Source organism: Hippoglossus stenolepis, chromosome 9 (genome assembly GCF_022539355.2).
Source record: "Hippoglossus stenolepis isolate QCI-W04-F060 chromosome 9, HSTE1.2, whole genome shotgun sequence".
NCBI classification, from domain to species: domain Eukaryota; kingdom Metazoa; phylum Chordata; class Actinopteri; order Pleuronectiformes; family Pleuronectidae; genus Hippoglossus; species Hippoglossus stenolepis.
The window spans coordinates 23,829,031-23,852,217 of record NC_061491.1 but is presented as its reverse complement, the minus strand read 5'-3'; the positions used below and the strand labels follow the sequence as shown (position 1 = coordinate 23,852,217).

The window sequence follows — 23,187 nt, the reverse complement described above, 5'->3', positions numbered from 1 at the left end:
CAGGTTCCAATCTGCAGCGCTGTTATAAACCTCTGCTGAAGTTAAAAACAAAACCATTGTCCTAATATCTCAAGAGAGATTCTTGACTTCTGGTTTCAGGGGAGCGACACTCGCGTTAACAAAAGCTAAATGAGATTTTTTTGTTTCGGGGAAAGGTTGTTTCCTTTAAGTACACCGGGATTCTTTCTGGCAGTTGCCGAGGACATAAAGTGTAATCCTCTAATGACAGTCAGGCCCGGCTTGGCTCACATATTACTGTGAAGAGGGAGAAGCTACAGCAGATCCTGTTAGTTTCAATTTGCTTACTGCTGCTGAGCCAGCACACTGAACAGAATGATAAGGAACCGGGATCGTACCTAATCCTTCTTTCGCCCTCCGTCTCTGTCTCTCTTCCTCAAACTAACCACCACCAGTTCATCTGTCATCACCCCTGGCTGTGGGCGGAAGCCAATAACTGTTCCCCTGATGCCACGTGATGTGAAGTACATTTTATTGTCCAGCACATCGACTCATTCTCATTTCTTTCTAAGCAGGGGAAAAAGAAGCTGAGCATCTTGTTTTTGTTTTTTTTCTCATTCTCTTTCTGCTTTTTACCTTCTCCCCTGGCAGTACAGAGGGTTGGAAAAAGGCAGCTTTGCTAAAGCCTTCCCTTGGTTTCTCTGACATTATGTGGCAAAGCAGAGTTGGCAGTCGAAGCAGCATAATCTGGACCCCCTACCATCTGCCTGGAATGTGACCCACACTCATGCTTTGAAGGAAGGGTGCACACAAAAAAATGTGACCACAATTTTAATCGTATAGTGAATGATTTATTCATACGTTTTTGGTCGTACGCAGACTGGCGCACCTGATCTCTCTGCATCTGCTCTTATATGGATGCAGTGGAAATTGGTACTTTAATATACTAGTGTACTTCATGACTTCACGCCACTCTGCTGTTAAGTAGGGAAGCGTTTTATGCGAGTGATTCACCTTGAGTAAAAACAAGTCAGACTCAGTGAAACACTGTTGAGAAAATATTTCATGTTTCTCCTTTGAAAAAGTTTTTTTTTTTTGTTCCTGTTCATTGTGCTTCATGCGTCTGCTGTCAGAGCTGTTTCATGTAGCTGAGAATTTGAATTTCCACTCAAAGGGAGAACCTCTGTCTGAACCGCAAACTCTGGAGGAAGCTGCAGCGGAGGAAGGAGGCGACCCACAAACACACCTACGTGCGTGAGTGTGCGTGTGTGGTGGAGGAAAATAGGCGAGCTCACAATGGCTGATGTGGATCTGAAGAGCCATCTCCAGGAGGGCTGTATTTGTATTCACACAGCAGGAAGAGATTTGAGCGAAGGATTATTCATAAGGAACGAGGGATAATCGCAGACAATCACAAATAGAATTTTTGTTATTTGTTGGGAATTATTTGTTTGGATATTGATACATAAGAGTAAATGAGATATTGGGGAATAACAATGGTATGTTAACGGCTGGATCACCATCAGTTTTGACACATTTATTATTCAGACTCACATTATGTCCACTTTCCAAAGGGATAAGCAGAATAGAGAATGGATGGATGGACGATGTCCTTGTTTGCCTATATTGTGTGTATTATATATTTTGCCATTGTCGACAAGGAAAATTTTGAGTTTGTGATTGAAAACACGCAGCCAACTCCAATGTGTGTGATTTGTGAGGTAAGAACTGTTCTTACCTTTATATAAAGAATATGTGTTGAAAATGTATTTTTCTCTGCATTGCGGCTTTGTTTTCCTTCTTGGCTATTAAATAACACTGTGGAAAATTAAAACTCATCATTCCATTATCTATTGACTTGAAAGAAGAAACACAAAGCACACAACTGTCTGCTATTTAGTACATGCATCATTACAAGTTGATTGAGACAAAGGAAATAAATGAACAAGTAAATGGAAATCTTTGACATATTGTGCAGCTTTAGACAAAAAGTCATGAATAGACCTTTTTCACAGCAGCTACTCTGACATGAAATAATAGGAAAACAGTGTTAGTCAATAAAGTCATTAGTGTTCATTTAAAAAACGGCTGCTGTTGGTTTAAATGTACATTATGAAAATAGATGCATTACGAGAAAATACTTTGGCCAATAATTAAACCAAATTACTATAAACAGAAATAGTAGATTTCACAATCAGATGTACTGAGCAGTTACCAGAGACTGTGTGTGTGTGTGTGTGTGTGCATTGTGTGTTTTTAAATGTGTGTGTATTGTTGTGGATGAGCGTTAGCACTGCCGGGGGGGAGCAGTGTGACAGCTCTCAGACTGAGCCTGGGGAGAGTCGAACCATCTCATGAAGGATTTTTGCAGCAGATGGTTGTCTGCCTGGTCGGGGTGAACGGCGGCGCTCCCTGCCCTCGTCTCTGACACCGTGTCATCCTTTTCCAGTATGGAGGGCAGCTGAAGGCCAGTGATTTCTCACACAGGAGCGTGCCCTTGGAGCAGGAACACAGCCGGCTCATTTATCGCAGTCTGTGAGAACGCTTTCACTTATAGACCTTTGTTATTAAACTGGGATCGGTTGTGGGGTGTTGATGACCCACATGAGGAGCTCTTAAGAGCTATAATCAGCTCTGAACTTGAATCACATCTCCCAGTCTTACCATTTATCTCCATTCATTCTGCAAACCCAGACTTTGCTCCCGTGTTGCGTCACAGGTTCAAGGCTTTGCTTTGTGGATATCGGATTTGAGTGAGAATCGTTGAGGTCGTTTTAATTGGGTTTCCCCAAGATCATGACCTTTTCTTTCAAATTGTCAGATCAAAAGGTTTGCTCAGGTAAAGTGAGAAATTTGTGAAAGACGATAATGATCTCACAGACTCTGGATTGGGAAAGAAAGACTTTACCGCGGAGGAATAAAATATTTATGATGCATTTGGAACAAATCCCATCATGTATTCGCCTCTGCAATTTCCTTTGAATGCAGAGCAGAGTGAAAGAGGCGGGAGCTCTGTGCTGCTCTCTCCAGAGACGCCTGTAGACAAATGCTGGCTATATCAAAACTTCAGTGAGGGAGGTGACAATGTCAGCTGCTGAACTGCGGGGGTGTACAAACTGCACACACAGAACAGGGTGTTTGAGACATGGCTGCGTTGGAGCCGGGCTCAGGTTTGTCTTTCCCAAGGTTTCTCTACTGACACCTAATGGCTAGATTGATATAAAATATTCAAATGTGTCCAAATATTTAGAGAATGAATGTAGACACGGCTCATAAATCATATTCTTACAACAGCAGGGTCTCCCCAAATAAATCCACTTTTATGGGTTCTGTGTCTCAGACACCTTCTTTTTTCCACTTTCTGGTTATAAATTATAAGCATCCCCTTTTCACTTTTTATTTCTCCCCTTTTCCTGCTTTTATGCACTGCTTTATTTATGGAAATAGACAGTAGTGGCATTTTATACTACACCCCATAATTAATTATTAAATCAGTGACCTATGAAAATCAATCAATTATTTGTTTTACGACTTTAAATCTGACTCTATCTTGGTACTTTTAGAATTAAATTAAATGCAAAAATTACATTCAAAATGTGATTACTATTCATGATCTTGTAAGAAATATACTCATTATCAACACATTGCTGCAGTTCCAGTGCTTCCAGTGTCACGTGTTTTGGTTTAAACTAACAAACCAACCGCACCATTAATGTGAAGAGGAATAGTATTCAAGACCAGACACACAGCCAGGAAATAAAACATATTCCTTCTTTTTTCAATGACTTGAAGGTTAATTATTCAAAACTTCCCTCTCCTCACAACAAGCCAAGAACAGCAGGATGGCACGGTGAGCTACAGCTTCTTCTTTATTCCCTGGGAGAGTGTCAGGAGTTTAAAACCACTGTTCAACAATAATTGAAATGCACATGTTGTCTGAAGTCTGGAGGCTTTAACCAAAGCTGAGGGAAAATAACAAACAAGACAAACAAACATAGCAGCAGATACTCTTTCGGGAAGCACAGAGAATCAGCAACGCGATTCTCATCAGCAATGAGACCAATCTGTTGTCTGCTGCTTTGATTGTGGATGCACTGAGAGTTTAAATTAAGTGTGTAGATTACTTGGTTCACCTGATTAAAGATTAAATAAATGCAAGTGATATATAATGAATACATATATACAAAAATAAGGGTTTCAAAGCTTTCTGTTATATTTAAATTCCATTTCATGATGTTTAATACTTGACTCTGAATGAACTATCATGTATATAATCTTATTTTCTAATCAATATAACCTTTAGATTCTATCCCAAGCCCTAGTATTTGCAGGTATATTTTGGAAAGGGTTTTACAGACCATATTTTTGTCGACTTGGACCGATAATACTCCAAAAATGTATAATCTGGAGATAACCTTCCAAATAACATTCCTACCAAATTGGGTGGAAATCTGTCAATGCGTTTTTTTAAGTTATTTTTTACACACACACACACACACACACACACACACACACACACACTGATTGTAAATGTATGAAAAATGTATGATTGATCAATTTATGTAGACTCAAATCATATGGAGTAAAATTATATAGCCGCAGGCTAAGAGGCGGGCCCCCAGACCAGGTCATTACTTCCATCCAAGAGCAGCAATCATTTTTTGAGAACTAAATTCTATGATCGGCTATATACAGGAGACTGTAAAGACACCACGGTCCGAAAACCTCCAGGCCCCATACCAGAAGCTATCTGTAAAAAGCATCGTCATTTTACTACTTTCATTTACGTGTATGTACTTTGTTTATTTAATTTTTTAATTAAAAAAATTTGGGGGGGGGCAGTTTAGTTTAAATTGGGCCCTACATCAAACTAACTGCCCCCTTTTCAGGAGCCCCCGAAGTCCCTTGAAACGCCCCTGCCCCTGTGCGGGTGTAATTAATTAAGTTTATCAAAGGTTTCACCAGCCATTGTAGCTTGATAATAACATTACTTTTTCTTTTACTTTTATTTATTTAAAAGGGACAGTGTACATTAATTAACATAAACACAATGGTTCATATAAATGTATCAGTTAGTCTCTTAGACTATTTTTCACCTGTAGTCCCAGGCAGGTTGATTTTGAAAAAGAGAACAGACAAGCGGACAACAAACTTACATATATCTCTATATAAAATAATAAATAAATAAAAACATACACGCTGAGGCAAAATCCACAATATACAACAGTAAAAATTCAAAAGGGGAGACAGAGAAAGGAATTAGATTAACAATAACAAGACTGTTCCAGATGATGACACATTTGAGTAACCACAGGTTTCACAGCGTGATTGGACTCTTGGTGTAAATGCCTTGCAACAGGTTCTTGCAATCTTGCATCAGGAATTTAAAGAACACTGGTTAAATACATGGACTTTTCAACTGTTTAGTATACGTGATATAACTTAGTGCATAAATGGATGTGATGTAACCGCAGACCAATCAGCAGACTCCTCCTCTCCGGCCAGATGTGCATCATCCTGGTTTGCAGCCAGGTTACAGGATGCTAACATGCTAACAGGCTAACAAAGCACCGCCTACTATGGCAAACATGTTGCATCAGAATCGCAACTTCCGGGAATTGGTCCTCACCCGGCACCCGTACTACCCCTGTCTCTCAGTACACACTTGTCCCTCTGTTGCTGAAGTTGTGTCCAAAAGCGACGGAGCTTCTGCTTCCAATGGCGGAACAGGCAGTCGAGGAGAAGATGAGCCAGCTGAAGGTGGACGGAGGGAAGAAGGTGAACTCTTCACTTTCATTTCATTCAGCAGCAGCTAGAAGAGGAGCTAGCAGAGCAGCTAGCCTAGCAGTTAGCCTAGCCGCCGGTCAGGACTCATGCTGTCATCGAGCCACCCGGCACAAGCTAATGTCACAAGCTAACATGTATAAGAAAAAAACGTTGTGTTGGTTTTTGTTGTCAATGTTTCTGTCAGGATACCAGGAGTATGTGTGTGTTTGTGTTTTAACCTGTGCGGGAGGTCACTTGTGCCACGTTGCAGGTGAAGCTAGTCCAGCCGGATAGTTGGGTTAGGGAGACATAGCTTTGAGGACAGGACGTCTCGCCAAACTCGGTTCAAAATGTTGACAGTTTTAAAGTTTCACTACTTATTTGTCAGGTTGCACACGTGTGAGGATCGTACTTACGTGTGTAGCATGTTTCTCTTGTGTTCTCTAGTCAATCGGCTCACACTAAGTGGACTGTGAGGGTTTTATTTAACAGATATAAGTGGATTACTGTTAAAAACTGGTTTGGACTCTCATACATTTCCAGTAATAGCTCTGGTGGTGGTGGTGGTCTGAAGCATTTTATACTGGTGGTGGATAACTCTACATCTCTATAATAATGATTTATCCCACCACACCGTGATTCAGATCCTGGAGTGAATGTGATTGTGTCAAATCATCACAGTTTGGGTCACATTGGAAATGTCATGTGGTTTGGATCCTAATTAAAGGAGAAATGGGCTAATGAACGTTGAACTGTTGAACTTTGACTGGTTATGTCTCATTTATTATAGGTTACTGAGAAATTGTTGTTGTTTTACAGCTCCTGTCCAACTTTAAGTTTATCTAAACGTAAACTCGATCGCCATTCTAGAAATTGAACAGCATTGTGGGTTATTTTAACAGTTAAAGTTAAATTGCCAAAACAGTTTTATTTTAAAATTAGTCAAATTTCCATCAAAGTTAGTTTATAATCTTGTGAATAACTTGAACGTTTGGTCTGTGGTTTTTCAGTCATTGTCGAGATATGCATATTAGCTGTGTATCTCACCATTGTTATTCATCAAGCATCGTAGTGTGTAGCTGTGTGTCTAAATATATTTTTGTAGTTTCTATCCATGTACTTGTGTCTAAACCAGTTTCCCACTAAACTTGACCTTCTTAAACTTTGATAATAAAGCAGAACTAACCCAGACATCTCATGATGTCCTTTGTCTTTGAAAAGGGAGGAACCCAAAGTGGTAAAGATGGAGCAAAGAAGAAGACTAAAGGTGGTGCTGGAGACGCTGGAGGCAAGGCCGAGGTGAGTTTCTAATTAAAGTGTCAGAGTATGCACATGCTATAATTAGACCTTATTTTAGATTCTTGTTTTACAAGAACTGTATAGTGAGTGTTTGTTTGTGTTGTCATTGGACACCCACACATCTAGTAGCATGCACAGTATCTATGATTAAATGATTATTTCTATGTTTGTCTGTGTGACGTCAGTGTGAAACCTTATAACCTCCAAGCACAGACCTCTTGCGCAGACTATTGATAATCACACTCACGTCTAGTGCCTTTTGTAAATAAACAGACAAACAGAAACAGTTGTGTTGCATCAAAACAAACTATTTCAGCAGGCGAAAACATAAACTATAAATATCAGGTTTTGGTTTCAGTTTTCTTTCTTCTATTTTCTTCTTTATATTATTAAGTAAAGCAGAAGATATATTTAACTTATCGATATAATTTATAACCGTTTTCATGTACCTTGCTTCGGCCACCATACTTTGATGTCTAACTACTTCAAACTGTCAACAATGTTTTCTTTAAGTAACAGTGACATAAGCAATTTGTCCAGATAAACATCAGGTGAAATTACCCACTACCCCCAATTTACTCGCACCTTTTTTGTTTTCATCCAGATGTCACCACCACCTCAGTACATAGATGAGCGTCTTGCTTTGTACGCCAAGCTGAAAACCGAGCACGAAGCCCTGATGGCGGAGAGGGCGGCGAACAATAGTCGAGCGATCAAGGTGACCTTGCCCGACGGAAAGGTGGTGGAGGTCGAGTCCTGGAAGACCACACCATATCAGGTGGCCTGTGGAATCAGGTGAGTGTGATGATGATGGGACTTATGTTTAATGACATGTGTCTCATTAAATGTGGCACCTTGCTTTCATGTAGCACAAAAAAGAATGAAGACCTTATGGGTACCCCCTGTAATTTAATTTCCAAAGATGAGCTGTCAGCTTTATTCTTCCAGCCTGTAATCATGATTACAGTTTCAAAAGACTTCATAACACCCACATTATGAAAACCGTAATTGGAAATGACAGCCAGTACCAAAGAAAGCATTTGCACATAGAAAACCTCATCAGTGTTAAAAGTAGAGATAACTTTGCCTCAGCAAAACAGTGGACCTGAGCTTCCTACCAGCATTGTCAAGTTTACAATAAGTGCCACGATGTTTTCATGTTTTCTATCCAGTCAAGGCCTCGCTGACAACACAGTCATTGCAAAAGTGAACCAGAACGTGTGGGACCTGGACCGACCTCTGGAAGAGGACTGCAGCCTTCAGTTGCTCAAGTTCGATGATGAGGAAGCTCAAGCTGTAAGTACACGTCTTCCCTGCTCTAACACATCGTCTATCGACTATTTATGAATAAGGCAGATTTAGATTTTATTTCCGGACATTAGGATTAGAGGAGGGAAATGTTAAATCAAAATGAATCTTCTGCAAATGATTTGTGTTACAAGTAAATATAATAATTTGCCCTTTTGGATTTCTCACTGTTCAGTGAGTTTAACAAATCTGGTCGTTACCTGGATACACAACATTTTGAAGAGGTTGTTCATCCCTATTAATATGCACTTAGGGCAAGGTACCTGAGCATGTAAGATTAAAGTGATGAATGAGAGGTTTACAATCAATAATAAACCTCAAAGCCCTGTTATCCTCCTAAGTGTCTGAGCCACAAAGACATTAAGAGGAGATTTGAGATTATATAAAAATGCTGCAATCATGTACTGTCATAAAAGTGACAGCCTGTGGTCTCTCTGAGAGAATAATGAGACACATCACTAAAGAGAAAAAGGACAATTTCAGTCTCGTTGTCTTTACAAGGTACTGAACCATTTGTCAGCTGTTCCTGCAGTTAGATATTTCAGAAGCTCTTTCAATTTGCTCTCTGTGGTGTCTTATTTCAAGATGTTTTGTGGCACATTTTGCATATTGGCAGCATTCAGAGCAAGTGATATGTATATTGTTTATGTGGTGTAGATGTTCTCAAAGGCTTTTAACAGCTCAGTGAATCACAACAATCTTTTATTTTACAATACACATTTCTCATACTTTGCCAAAGAACTCACACTTCTCATTTATATTAAACATAGAAATGACTACTATTTTATTAATGGGACCATATTTTTTTTTTGTATATTGTTTAGGTTTACTGGCACTCCAGCGCCCACATCCTGGGTGAAGCCATGGAGAGGGTGTACGGAGGCTGCCTCTGCTACGGCCCCCCCATCGAGAACGGCTTCTACTACGACATGTTCCTGGAGAGCACTGAGTGAGTGGCAGAAGCTTTCGGTTCAGATTCATCTGTATTATTACAGTTGAAGTATTTGGACAGTGACACAATTTCCATTATTTTGCATCTGTACACCACCACCATATATTTGAAATGACTCCATAAATATTTGATTGAAAAGTAGTCTCAAGCTTTAATATAAGATGATAAAAAAGAATATTGCTCCACCGTTCAGGAATTTCCAACATTTTTATGTATAAGTCCTACATTCTTAAGGGTTCAGACTTAATTGAACAATTAACTGACAGTCCTTTGAATAGCCAGGTGTGGCCTGTTTCTTGGCAATGACACTCCGTAGAGTGCATACTCCTCCAATGCCCAACAGTCCCCTTAAATTAAACTCACAGATATCAGTTCAGATAGTTCAGAGAAACATGATCCAAAGCTTCCACATCATCTGTTAAATGAGGGGGACCCAGTGTTATGGAATGGACACATGGCTGCCAGTGGAACTGTGTCACTGCTGTGTATTAATGATGAGACTGCTGAGAAGACTGGAAGTAGCAGGATGAATTCTGAAGTGTATAGGGTTTTACCATCTTCTCACATTCAGCCAAATGCTGCAAAAAGTAATAGGGCAGTGCTTCATGCTGCTGATGGATAATGACCCAAAACGTACTGTGACAGCAACCCCAGAGCTTCTCAAGGCAAAGAAATGGGACGTGTCTTCAATAGCCAAGTCAGTCACATGACCTCAACCTATTTTAGACGGATTTTTTTTCACTTGCTGAAGACAAAACTCAAAGCAGAAGGAGCCACAAAAAAGCAGCAACTCCAAAACCTGGCAAAGCTTCTCGAGGGACGAACCTCAGCGTCCGAAGCATTAAATATTAAATGTTTTCTGTCATTTTAGTTAGTTCCCCTGATCGCCTCTACGCAGACTCTGGCTCCAAATGTGCAAAATGGTAGCGTTTGTATCGGGGATATTTTGATTTTATTTGTGGATATTCCTAATTAGTTAATTTGATATTCTATTCCTTGAATAAACCCGAAAGTCTTCATTTGTCGATGGCTTCATTTCATATTCATTGTGGTGGTTTACAGAGGCAAAAATAATAAACTTTATCTCTGTCCAAATACTTGTGGATCAGGCTGTAGTTGTGTTAGTCAGCTCTGTAAGTTTGGTGTGTACTCCAAGGCTTAGTAACTTTTACTTAAGTTCACTGTGTAAGATGGATACTAAACACAAAAGAGGCGGAATGACACTAATGCCATCTAGCTGGATTTTTCTTGGGCGTGGATTTGAAATGGCACCTTTCAATCTCTGCGTATGAGATTGGCAGCCTAGAAGCACATCGGTTCAAACACAGAGCTAGACATTACTTCAGTGAAGCTTTGAAAGCGTGTTGAGGCACCCTCAGAAATCTTCAACATTTCTTACTCGTAAACAACTTTTTCACTTGACCTTTCCCTGAAACGATGCGTTTCTCCCCGCTCCAGGCTGCAGGAGAGCGTGAGGAGTGCTGTCTAATTAATTCTACAACCTCCTTAATGAAGTCATTTTATGCTAATGGCATTCTTGGAGACTGTTTTGTGCAAGGATATTTTGACATTGCTCAAGCCCTAAAGCCAAGGACTCTTAAGTATTTGCCCATGCTCTGCAGAGGTTATCAGTTTCTGGTAGTCAAAGAATTACGTTGGTCACATCCACAATGCCCTCTGGAAACTGTGGCAGACAAAATTTAGCAATTGGAGACGGTTTGCATATTAATGCAGGTGTCTAAGTGAGAGTCCTTGTTGAATGTGCTGCTCTTGTTTTGTTTATCTCTCGATGTTTTGGACAGGGGTGTATCGAGCAATGACTTCCCGGGTCTGGAAAACTTGTGCAAAAAAATCATCAAGGAGAAGCAGCCGTTTGAGAGGCTGGAGATAAAGAAGGAAACTTTGTTGGAGATGTTCAAGGTATCTTAAAGTACTAACACACACACACACACACACACACACACACACACACACACACACACACACACACACACACACACACACACACACACACACACACACACACACACACACACACACACACACACACACACACACACACACACACACACACACACACACACACACACACACACACACACACACACACACACACACACACACACACACACACACACACACACACACACGAATAAACAAGCTGAGAGGAGAACTGCAGTAGAACCAGGACTTTAAAACCACTTCTTGTCCTTTACAGTACAACAAGTTTAAGTGCCGCATCCTGAATGAGAAGGTCACCACTCCGACCACCACAGTTTACAGGTGAGTCCACGGATTCTGCTTTTAAAGATAATTCTTTTTTTTTCAGTTTTTGTCATTGAATCCTGTGAAAAACTTGGATTGGATTAACGAGCACACAAGTAAAAGAGCGACGTGAACCATGTGCAGGACTGCAGTTTCAAGGGGTGGCACTAGTGTTGCCAATTAAAACACTAGTAATCCATGCTCTGTATATATGTGATTTATTAAACAGTAGCATTTATTAAGAATGCATCATTAGTTTAGTTGTTTTTATGGAATTTGTTGTTGTTGATATATCTCTTGCCTGATCCTAAACAGAACAATTTATCATTCAACATTTTTACAACATCTTCTAATCTAATTCCAGGTGCGGTCCCTTAATTGACTTGTGTCGGGGGCCCCATGTGAGACACACTGGGAAAATCAAGGCACTAAAGATCCACAAGGTAAGCCTGTTTTCTCCTCTCCGCCATGTGCAGCTAGATGGTTGTGACACCATATGTGGATTCATGGTTGATTAAACCAGATAGGATTTTGAGATTCTCTAATCTCTGCCCTAAATGTCTGCTACATTTGTCCCCATTCCTAGAGCAGTTACCTTTATGTTTCATTCTCAAGGGATTTGATGCACCCAAAAGAACGATGAAAGCTAACGTAATCCTTTTTGTGGTGTGCTAGAATTCAGCTACATACTGGGAGGGAAAGGCGGACATGGAAACCCTCCAGAGGATCTATGGAATCTCCTTCCCTGACCCCAAAATGCTCAAAGAGTGGGAGAAGTTTCAGGAGGAGGCCAAGAACAGAGATCACCGCAAACTGGGCCGGGTAAGTGCTGAAAAAGCAAAAAGGATGTCGGTTAAGTGTCATTTTAAAACAGTCCCCAAAGATTTGTTTGTCTTACAAAGCAAGTTATTTACAGCATGTTGGTATTTATCTGTTCAGTTTACGAAGCTGTGACTTGACTGCACAGTTGCAGTGGGGATCCCACTCAAAACAAATACGAAATACAAAGACAAGATATCCAGAGGCATCTCTGAAAAGTGTGAGAATTGTATTCATGGTGCATTTACAGTATTATAGCTGCATTTTCTGGTAAAGACTCATTATCTTACAAAAAGAAAAAAATGTATATGTCAAAGACAAACACTTCAGAAAGTGTCACCTATGTATAAATGTATATGTATTCTCAATTTACAAATACTAAGAATGTTATAATTTACTCAGCTGTGAGTGAAGTCAAAAGTGACCCCTGGTAAAAAGCAGTATTCAGTCTCAATGCTGCTAAGGAATATTGTTTTAATCTGTAGTGAACCTTTACTGTCATATAATAACTTCATTTTTGACAGGCTACATGTAAGGGCGTGTTTGTTGTTGCCATTCTTTGAACATAATAGCAGGTGTGGGTAAGCGAGCTTAGCAGTAGTTTCGGCGACAAACCTTGAATATCTGATGAGCTGCTGCGTTTTTTCATATTTAAACCAGTTTGGCCTGAGCGGCTGCCCTTTTCCACCACAGTAACAAGACGTTATTTATCTTGTATTATTCAGGAGCAGGACCTGTTCTTCTTCCATGACCTGAGTCCAGGGAGCTGCTTCTTCCTGCCAAAGGGGACATTCATCTACAACACCCTGATTGAGTTCATCAGAGTGAGTCCGAGCTTTCACACCCTCAGTGGATAACTGCTGTGATCTCACTCTTATCTGAAGAGGTGATGAGGACGGGAACAAGTGAACATTTGCAGGAAGAACTGGGGAGAGGAGAAGAACAGTTTTTATAATCTTTTATCTATAGAATTCCTATTCAGATTTCAAAGTGCTTCACAGGGCAGCAATTAAAACAAAAGAGTCATAAAATAATCAGAATTAAAAGACAATAGTTGAGCAATTTAAAAAGTGCTTTAAAAATTTAAATTAAAGCAAAATCTCAGATGAAAGTTTGTCTTATAAAGGGAAATTACCGAGCAAGCCAACTTGATTTCCTCAGGCAGATAGTTCAAGAGCCTTAGGGCCCTGACTGCAAATACTCCTTCCTCATAAGCTTTTAGACAGGTCGCAGATTGCAGGCCACTGCCTGAGGATATGTCAGGTTACCAGCTGGTAAGAAGTTTTCTAAAATATCAGATATTAAACAAGGAGAGAAGCTTTGAAGAGCCTTAACAGTAATCCGTAAAATCTTAAAATCTATTCTCAAACGTACAGGAACCCAGTATGAAGAGACTAAAACAGAAGTGATGTGATTATGCCTCTTGGTTCTTGTCACAAGATATACTGCTGCAATTTAAAAGCCCTGTGATGGACTGGTGGCCTGTCCAGGGCATCAGACCTGTGATAGACGGGTGACCGGTCCAGGGTGAACGGGGCTTTTTCCCCCAATGTCAGCTGGGATTGGCTCCAGCCCTCCAATTACCCTCAAAGGATCAGTGGTATAGATAATGAATGAAATCTCTTTGACTGTCATATTCTTTTATATGAGTAAGGAAGGTTTTGCTATATATTGATGATACAACTTTACTTTAAGGTCTTAAATGTTTAGCTAAGCGTTAATGAAATGCGAGACCTGGGGCGAGACATATAAAATGTTTCCATTAAACTAGTTTAATACAATAAAATGCAAATTCAGATCCCTTCTTATTAAACAATAAGGTTGTAGCCACATCTAATGTATGCATTCTCAATATGACATTTACCAGTTGTGTCCAGGTGATAGAAAAACTACTCGGTGTGAACTCAACCTTTGAGCACCAACGTTTATTCAGAACAAATTGAAACATGTAAAACAGTCGTGATTGACAGCGTTGAAGAAAAGCTGTGCAGCTTCCACCTGCTCTGTTACAGACCCACACACATCAATATGATTTAACACACTCACTTTAAGTGCAGTGTCAATGCAGCTGCACATTGGATGTAATTTCACCTAAATGTGGTAAAATAGATTTCTGACTGAAAGGATTTTGATTAATGAAATCTGTTTTTTTTTTTTAAATGGCTCTGCCTCCTGAAGGAACACGGCACACATCCAAATATTTGTAGCATCTGTTACTGTTGGGATTTAAAATAAATTACCCGTATTTTATTATCGCCATCAGCTGTTTTGAATTTTAAAAGTGATGGCAAACAAAACAGGCCCGACCCAAACGGCATGAAATCAGTCAGTCTTCCCCAGACCCCCTTCACAATATGTAAACAAACATTAATGTGAATATACAGCAGCATAAACATTCTTAGAAGTACTTTGCTCTTTTTTTTTTATCTAACCCACTGCTTTTCCTTGCAGTAATGTAGATTTTAGCGGATGTACTCTATTTATCAGTGGTATTAATTGAGATATTTTCAACGAGTTTGTAGTTGTGATGTGTGAATAGAATTCTGAGTCTTAAACGTGAAACCTCCTGTGAGACAACGTTGATGTGTGTTTTGCAGAGTGAATACAGAAAGAGGGGTTTCCAGGAGGTGGTGACACCCAATATCTACAACAGCAAACTGTGGCAGACCTCTGGCCACTGGCAGCACTACAGCGAGAACATGTTTTCCTTCGAGGTGGAGAAGGAGACCTTCGCCCTCAAACCCATGAACTGCCCCGGACACTGGTGAGGCCTCATATTCATTTTCCGCACAGGCCGAGTTGTTTTGAAAGAAGCATGGTTTTCATTTCAGCAAACATCAAGTGTGTAGAAAAACACACCCACTCCTGTCACACATTGGGCATCAAGTCGGGCTCAAGTGTGAAATGGGTATTTTTAGTTGGTTTCTGTCTGTAATTGGAAACAACTGTGTTTGTCGGAAGCATTTAACAAACTCAGGGTGCTGCTGTCACTGAGCAAAGTGTTTGAACCTTGCTTGAATTTTTCATTTATATATATATATATAGCAAAAAAAATAACCTAACACAGTACCCTGGCAAAAGGGACAGCCGTTAAATAATGTTTTACAACACCTGAATAGCTTATTAGAGTTCGCTCAGGGTTTTGTTATCAGGAGTGAAATAGCGTCATATTTCACTGCCACAGCAGTTTGTCATCCATTTCAGCGCAGCTTAAAATGACTGATGCTCTTGCCATGTTTTCAGCTGTTGAATGACCCAGTTCAATTTACTGCCGAGTGCTGCATTGCAGTGCAGGGAGTCAGACTGCAGCTCTTTGTATTCAAATCTTTTTCTCCTCTTCTCACTGTTCCAATCTCCGTGCCACTCACACAGGAAGCCCCTCTGGTGATCAGGCCCAAATGGAAATTGAGCTTGCCAACACGTTTTGTTCAAAGTGAATGTCAGTTAAATCAAATATTAGATTTAGTCTTTCACAGTGGTATTGAAGTAGCAGAGCAATTTTCAGTTATTGTGACTGCAGTTAGTAATTATGTTTTTTTTTTTGTAACACCCCAGTCTGATGTTTGATCACCGGCCGCGCTCCTGGAGAGAGTTGCCCCTGCGCATGGCCGACTTTGGCGTCCTGCACAGGAATGAGCTGTCAGGGGCCCTGACCGGCCTCACTCGAGTTCGCCGCTTCCAGCAGGACGATGCTCACATCTTCTGCTCCATGGACCAGGTGAGTCCTGCACTGATGCAGTGACGTCACTCTGCCAAGTTCACACAACGCACACATTTTGGGGTCATACAAGTCTGATTTAAAACCCTTGCCTTATGGGAATATCATATTTATTGTTTTGCGTCTTGTGGCTGATTTTCAACTTGTTTTTTTTAATATAAGTTGGCACTTTTTTCAGAAGTAGCACTTCTAAAATACAGTTATCTGTTGTACAATGACAATAAAGGCATTCTGTTCTATTCTAACAGTATCCTAGACGCATAGTAGCATAGACTGTATATAAAGATGGACGACACATTTCACCTTCCTCCCATTGTCCAACCATTCTGCCACTTTGTGTCACTTGGAGTCAGTGTCGGTGCAGTAGTGATCGTGTTGGGGAGATCAAGATGATTTGGCTTCACTTCTGGGGAGTTTTCATGACATCCATCTTTATATAGAGTCTATGGTGGTGGTGGTTTTGCATTGTGAGCTTTTGGATGGATTTAACATGAATTAATTCATATGACTTTCACATTATTCTGGCAGTACTTCTGATAAATGTTCAATCTGCTATTCAAATCAATAAAGAGGCTGCAGATACAAAACACTTGAAAGTAAAGATGCACATTGTTAGGACAAACAGTGGTAAACGATCACACAGTTTCACCAGAATCATTTATAGCTCTTTGCTTCAGTGTCTTGCTGCCACAAGTTATTGAATAAATGCAGGTAATATTGTCATTGAATGTCCTGTCACATTCTCAGATAGGACTTTCAGTGCATCAGTGTGCAGTGCTGCTGGTATTGATGCACACAAACAGATTCGGGAGACCAAAGAGATTTCTTAATTACTTTGTTCAAACATAGCGACGCAGCAACTAGAATCTCACTGGTTCGTATTCTTTCTATCAGTAGTGGCAGCGGGTTAGATGGTTAAGTATTTGATTGCACTTTGTACGCAAAGTAGTTCAGTTTTAATGTTTCCCCTTCACAGCAGCAGCTGCAAAGCACTGCTTGTACTCTTCGTCTTTTATTATTCACAAAATCCAAACTTGAATTACACTGCGGAGGGTATGTTCTTATCTTACAGCCACCATTAAGTTTATAATCAGTGAGACCAGATGGTGGGCCGCGTATATAAAAGCTGTTTATTAGGAGACACTTCCTTCCGAAAGTCACTTCTCCTTGTCATTGTGTTTTATTTCCCTTTTCAAATCCAAAGTGCCCGCTCAAAACTTGATCACATACGATGCTGGTGCAATGATTGTCAACATGTGAAACCATTATATGAGGTTTATATGTTTCCAGAAGCTGTTTTATCTAAAACATAAAAAGGTGGATCTCATTTGGAAGTAATACAGAAAGATAAAGCCAGACATTACACCAGAAGTTAAACTTGCAGTTGGATGATACAATTTCTGCTGTGTTTGGTTTCTCAACCCCAGATTGAGGAGGAGATCAAGGGCTGCCTGGACTTCCTGCGGACTGTGTATGAAGTGTTTGGCTTCACTTTCAAACTCAACCTCTCCACGAGGCCAGAGAAGTTCCTGGGGGACCCGGAGGTGTGGGACCAAGCAGAGAAGGTAATCAGGATTCCACTTGTTCCTTTTTATAGAGAGGAAAATGTGAGCAGCTCTCACTGGAGAATTAAGATGCTGATATAAGTGATAGCACCAAAAGGGAAATTAGAGAGCCACTCCACAGACGGCAAATGGAGGAGATTTGTATTTTAATGGGCTTTATTCTGCAGAACTGCCGTCAGTTCTTCTCCAGAGAATCCACATCTGTGCAATCACTGTCAAATCAAGTTCAATGTGTAGATGGGCTTTATTTTGTATCCTGGGTTCAGATCTAATCTGCTGTGAAAGAGAAGATAATATATTAAAAATGAGCTTTAACAAAGTAATAGCAAGAGTGAGTGAGTTGAAGGGAGTGATAATGATCTTTTATTTCTCTGTGCTGTCAGAAGGGGATGAAAAACAGATCAATACATATTCAGGTCTAACAGATGAATCTGTAGAGGAGAAGTGCCACATGTTTACTACCTAATCTCATCACGTGTGTAGAGCACATGAAATCAGTTCATCGGTCTTTGCTGTCGAGCTCTGAATGGATGAAAAGGTGCGGTGGCTGTAGTCTCCAGGGCAACCGCTCCATTGATTGGTCGATGTGCTTTCGTCGGACCGTTGGTTGGTGGTGTTGCATTCATGAGGAGAAAAGTGCTGCATCGATAACCTTTCAGGATTAATTCAATATTTTCAGCAACAGAAACCTTATTTTTTCCCCCATTTTCAACTTTCAGTTCTCACAGCTAAGTCTAACCTATCATTTTACCATTAAGTTCACTGTTTACTTTGCAAACTGCAGTTTTCATACCGCATCTCAACAACCAACATGGATTATCATCTCAAACTGTCCCTTTTTATTAGAAATTGGAACATTCATGAAAAGTGGATATTCAAACTGTACCAGACCATGTAAAGTAGTTTGCCTCGTGATCCAGCAGTGGGCGCTCACTATCAGCTTGACCTATTGCAGGATCTCTTGACCTTTCAGTAAACTAAGCCAGGAATGTTTTGCTAGAGAAGCAGCGTGTGGAAGTTTTTTTTGTGTTTTATAACGTAGACTGTAAAGTAACAAACAAAGGTTGGTTTGCCAAGCGGAGCAACGTTAAGTGTGGAACCTCTTCAGATTTTCTGCCAGGGTGTAATAGAATATATTCAAACAAATTGTGAATGTTGGGAAAAGTGAGAGTCCTGCAGCTAATAGTAGCTTTTTCTGCTCATTTATAATACATTTAGTTTGTATAGATGACAATTCGAAGGTAATTAGTCTTTATTACTGACTGTTTTTCCTTTCTTTTTGAATTTGTGGGTATTTTTAAGTGCACTTTCACTAATTGTGGAAGTTATTTTGAAGCTGTTAATTCATTAGCATCAAGAAGCCACAATAACCACAGTGTGAGTTTGTTGCTACTTAACAGAAGAGGCCAGAAAATGTGTAACTTGCAGTATTTAGCTGATTCTCAATGACTCCATGTGTTAATTACGCTCCACGTATGGACTGTATCTCTGTAATTAACAGTGAAGTCAGTTCTCAGAATAAGGAGAGCGGTTGTTAAAAGGGCAAAGAAGAAGAAAGTTCTAATAGCTTGTAAATCTCGCAGCTGTTTCGCTTGACCTATCGAGAAACTTCTCTCTGAGGAAAACATTCTGTAAATGAAACTGAGTTTTTTATTATGAATGTTTGTGTGAACAAAGGTGGAAAGTAATACACACAACGGTGACTTCTAAACTTGGCATCGCCGCTGGAACAGAACTTGCTGCATGTTTCCCTCACCTCATTAACTCCCACAAGCAACCATAAAATATTATTGCGATGTTAACATTTCTCAGTTCGGTGATTAGTTCCAGATGAGGAAAATGTCAAGTCAAAATTTACAGCTTCGCTTAACACCACTGTTTACTTGTTGGTCAGCCGCTGATATCCTCACAAAGCAGCAACTGTTTGTTTTTACAGCAACTGGAGGGCAGCTTGATTGAATTTGGGGAGAAGTGGGTTCTCAACGCAGGTGACGGAGCTTTCTACGGACCAAAGGTGAGCGGTGCGCCGCACTAATGATGTCGTTAGCCCGTGAAACGGCAGGAGGGCGGCTGCTCATGACGTGTGTTGTGTTCGCAGATCGACATTCAGATCAAGGATGCCATCGGCCGCTACCATCAATGTGCCACAATTCAGCTGGATTTCCAGCTCCCGATCCGCTTTAACCTCAGCTTTGTCAGGTGACTGAAGAAGATTGTTTCCATTGCTGCCAATGCACGTGTTATAGACATAAAACCTGTTGAAGTGGGATTAACACAATCAAAGATCAAAGATACATTTAAGAATATATTGAGAACTCCATCCAGCATTTCCAACAGAATTAATTCAATCTATGGTGGTAAGATTCAGAGTGAAAGATAAGTTATGTTATTTATTATTACATATATTATGAAAATATGGCGGGTCCTCCATGTTCAAGATAATTATTGGGAAACACTGCAATCAAAGTGAAAACTCTCATAAAGAGAAATAAGACAATTAACAGTGTATCTTGAATTATGAAAAATACTAATTTCTGTTCCCTAATGTTTTTTTTCCCTTCAAATGATTTTGTAGCCATGATGGCGACGACAAGAAGAGGCCGGTGATGATCCACAGAGCGATCCTGGGATCTGTGGAGAGGATGATCGCTATTCTGACTGAAAACTACGGAGGCAAATGGTTTGTAAACGATCAGAATTTTATTGCAGTTGACTCAGATTGATGATCATGTTTATTCCCCTGGATTATAATGCGTGGGATACAGTGAACAGTACGTCCGTCCATCTGTTATCAGCAGAAATTTAATTTAACGAAACTTAACAATTTTCTATATCAGGCGGTGAGGTCAGGGTTTTTAATATTTGGACTTGCGGTACATACATTTTTTTTTCTGTGTTTCCATGGCAACCAGTATGACTTAATTGAGAGTAGGGCTTTAAACTCAGAACTTCTTACCAACAAGCAACAGAGACACCACACAGCGTTTTGTTAACTGGAATTACATTGTTACCACTGGCACTGAACAACAGGATCACTGACCTGCACCTGTACTTCTAGGATTTATTATCATTCTTATCTAACACGATATAAAATCATATTTCATGTCTTTGGTGTGTATCTGACTGTTCTGTTCCCCTGAGTGAATTATTATGACTTCATGTAACTGTGATGGCACCAAATGATCAGCTCCTTCAGGTTTTGTTGCTGCCGTGGGGATTATTTCTCTGGCTCTTCTTAGATTTATGGGATAGAAACAGAATCACCTCATTTGCTTACTAACCAACTGAATGTGTCCTGTCCCAGGCCTCTGTGGCTCTCTCCTCGTCAGGTGATGGTTGTTCCTGTGGGACCGACCTGTGACGAGTACGCTCAGAAGGTAAACACGGACCTCAGCCACTTCAGAGACAGTACAAACAAGTACCCTGAAGCCATCAGGCCCTTAAATCAACAAGAAGCTGATTTTGAAGTTGTTTTATTCCTGCTGTTCATATTTTTGGATCGCTGGTGTCACAGGCTGTAAAATCTGTCACATCCTCTTTCATGTTCATGTTCCTGCATCTTTTAAGACCAAACTTCATTTCACAGCTCAGGCCATTGGCTCCATGTCACCAAAGTAACTGCTGAGATCTTTGGAATGTGGTCCGACAATAAAACAGGTTTTTTAAACAGCCAAATCAGTAACCACTTTATTTAAAGGTTAAACTAAAAGTGAGCGCCACTGAAATGTTGGTAATAATCTTTTATTGCGAATGAGATGAGTCAAAATGGAACTAAGAGTCTGTCTGTAAACTTTGATGGTTGTTTACATTGAATATTTTGTGTAATAATTTTACAATTGTCCTTTGTGAAATCACTAAAACCCTTTTTTTTTTTTGGAAGAGAAAAGTGTTCAGAGATCTCAGCATTACATTAGAGTACAATGTTAACAATAATTCAATCTACAAAATGATTAATTCATAATAAAACAATCACTTGTTACTTGCCTAGTTGTTTTGAATACTTCATTACTTAGACCAAAAACCAAGAGAAAAACAAACACAGATTTACAGGTAACTGGAAAAGGCGAATGAAGAGAAGACTAATAGTCTCAGGATTTTTATCATCTTTAAAACCCAATAGACGAATGGTAAATTGATAAACTTTGGTTTATGTTTCAGGTGAAGCAGGACTTCCACATTGGCGGCTTCATGACCGACGTGGATCTCGACCCCAGCTGCACTCTGAACAAAAAGATCAGGAACGCACAGTTGGCCCAGTACAACTTCATCCTGGGTGAGTGGCAACACACTTTCTTTCACTTCCTCAGTCTGTTCCTCGCTGTCCATCCAGTTATTGACTTTCTTTTGTCCTCTTTTGTCTAAGTGGTGGGAGAGAAGGAGAAGATGAGCAACACCGTGAATGTCCGCACTCGGGACAACAAAGTCCACGGCGAGCGCAGCGTGGAGGAGTGCATCGAGCGTCTGAAGCAGCTCAAGACGTCCAGGAGTCAGAACGCCGAGGAGGATTTCTGAGCTTTTCCCAAACCTGCTGCCATCCACTCGTCTTTCTCTCCACAGCAGCTTGAATCTGGTGACTTCAAAGGGGCCGTGTGTTTGAAATCAGTTTTTAGTGGATAAAGGATAAAAGGATAAAACTTATTTCAAGTTACTGCCTTTTTCTGATTCGACAAGTCTCTTTTTCTCTGGTGTATTCAGCTGCTTCTTAACTAAATCACTGTTTTCAGTTTCAGGTCTAATGGTTACTGTCCTACACAGAATTAAATCTAATCAAGTCAATATCCCCTCTGCTTATAATAGATACAACTAATGAGACCGGCCCTGTCTCTGAACAGCTTTACAGCACATGTCTGTACCACTGAATAAAAAACAGTTCTCATGTGTAATGAGCTGAGGGGATTTTTTTATCACTGTTTTAACCCGTCATTCATTTTTTTTCTTCAGGGAATTGTTTGTGGATTACAATTTTGATAATTAAACAATCTATTCTTGATGTTCTGCTTTTTTTTATAAGATACAAGATGCTTTTCTCTTGTTTGGGGAAACGTGACAACCAAAGTTTATTATGCTGCTGTAAATGAGGCTGTGCATAGGTGACCTGTGTGAGAATGTGGACAATAAGATAATCAGAAAGTATAATCATTAAACTGAGCATCCAACAAAGCAGAATATTGACATTTTACATGTGCACTATAAAGAGTTGTGAGGACATCAAAATAAAGGTGACTTTAAATATTTGGCTTTTGGTGCTTCTGCTACTTTTCACTACTCACCTCACAAGTTTAGGATTGAAGTTGAAATTATTAGATAACATCCAATTTTCCACAAGGCAGAGGTGGAATCGGAGAGATGAGGTGTAACAGGATGTTCATCACCGTCCTGCACCGGCGCTTCATCAGTGGTGACGCTGAGGGTAAACACCTGATGCTTCTCAGTATCACACGGTTACTGAACTCAAGAATATTTCATAGTGCTGCTCTATTACACCAAAGCATGGATTTAAATAGTTCATTCAAGTAAATAATAAAGAGCCTTTATTT

General features: G+C 40.1%; 1 protein-coding gene across 1 annotated transcript; it reads left to right on the top strand.

Moving 5' to 3' along the window:
- Positions 1-5,565: 5,565 nt before the first annotated feature.
- tars1 (threonyl-tRNA synthetase 1) lies at positions 5,566-22,884 on the top strand. Its single transcript, XM_047341394.1, has 19 exons — positions 5,566-5,736; positions 6,946-7,023; positions 7,628-7,818; positions 8,196-8,319; positions 9,156-9,280; positions 11,086-11,203; positions 11,502-11,566; positions 11,913-11,991; positions 12,224-12,370; positions 13,093-13,191; positions 14,965-15,131; positions 15,923-16,085; positions 17,513-17,650; positions 19,587-19,664; positions 19,749-19,849; positions 20,226-20,330; positions 20,955-21,027; positions 21,809-21,923; positions 22,014-22,884. The coding sequence occupies exons 1-19, from the start codon at positions 5,677-5,679 to the stop codon at positions 22,160-22,162; spliced, it is 2,175 nt and encodes a 724-aa protein (XP_047197350.1). The 5' UTR covers positions 5,566-5,676; the 3' UTR covers positions 22,163-22,884.
- Positions 22,885-23,187: the final 303 nt, after the last annotated feature.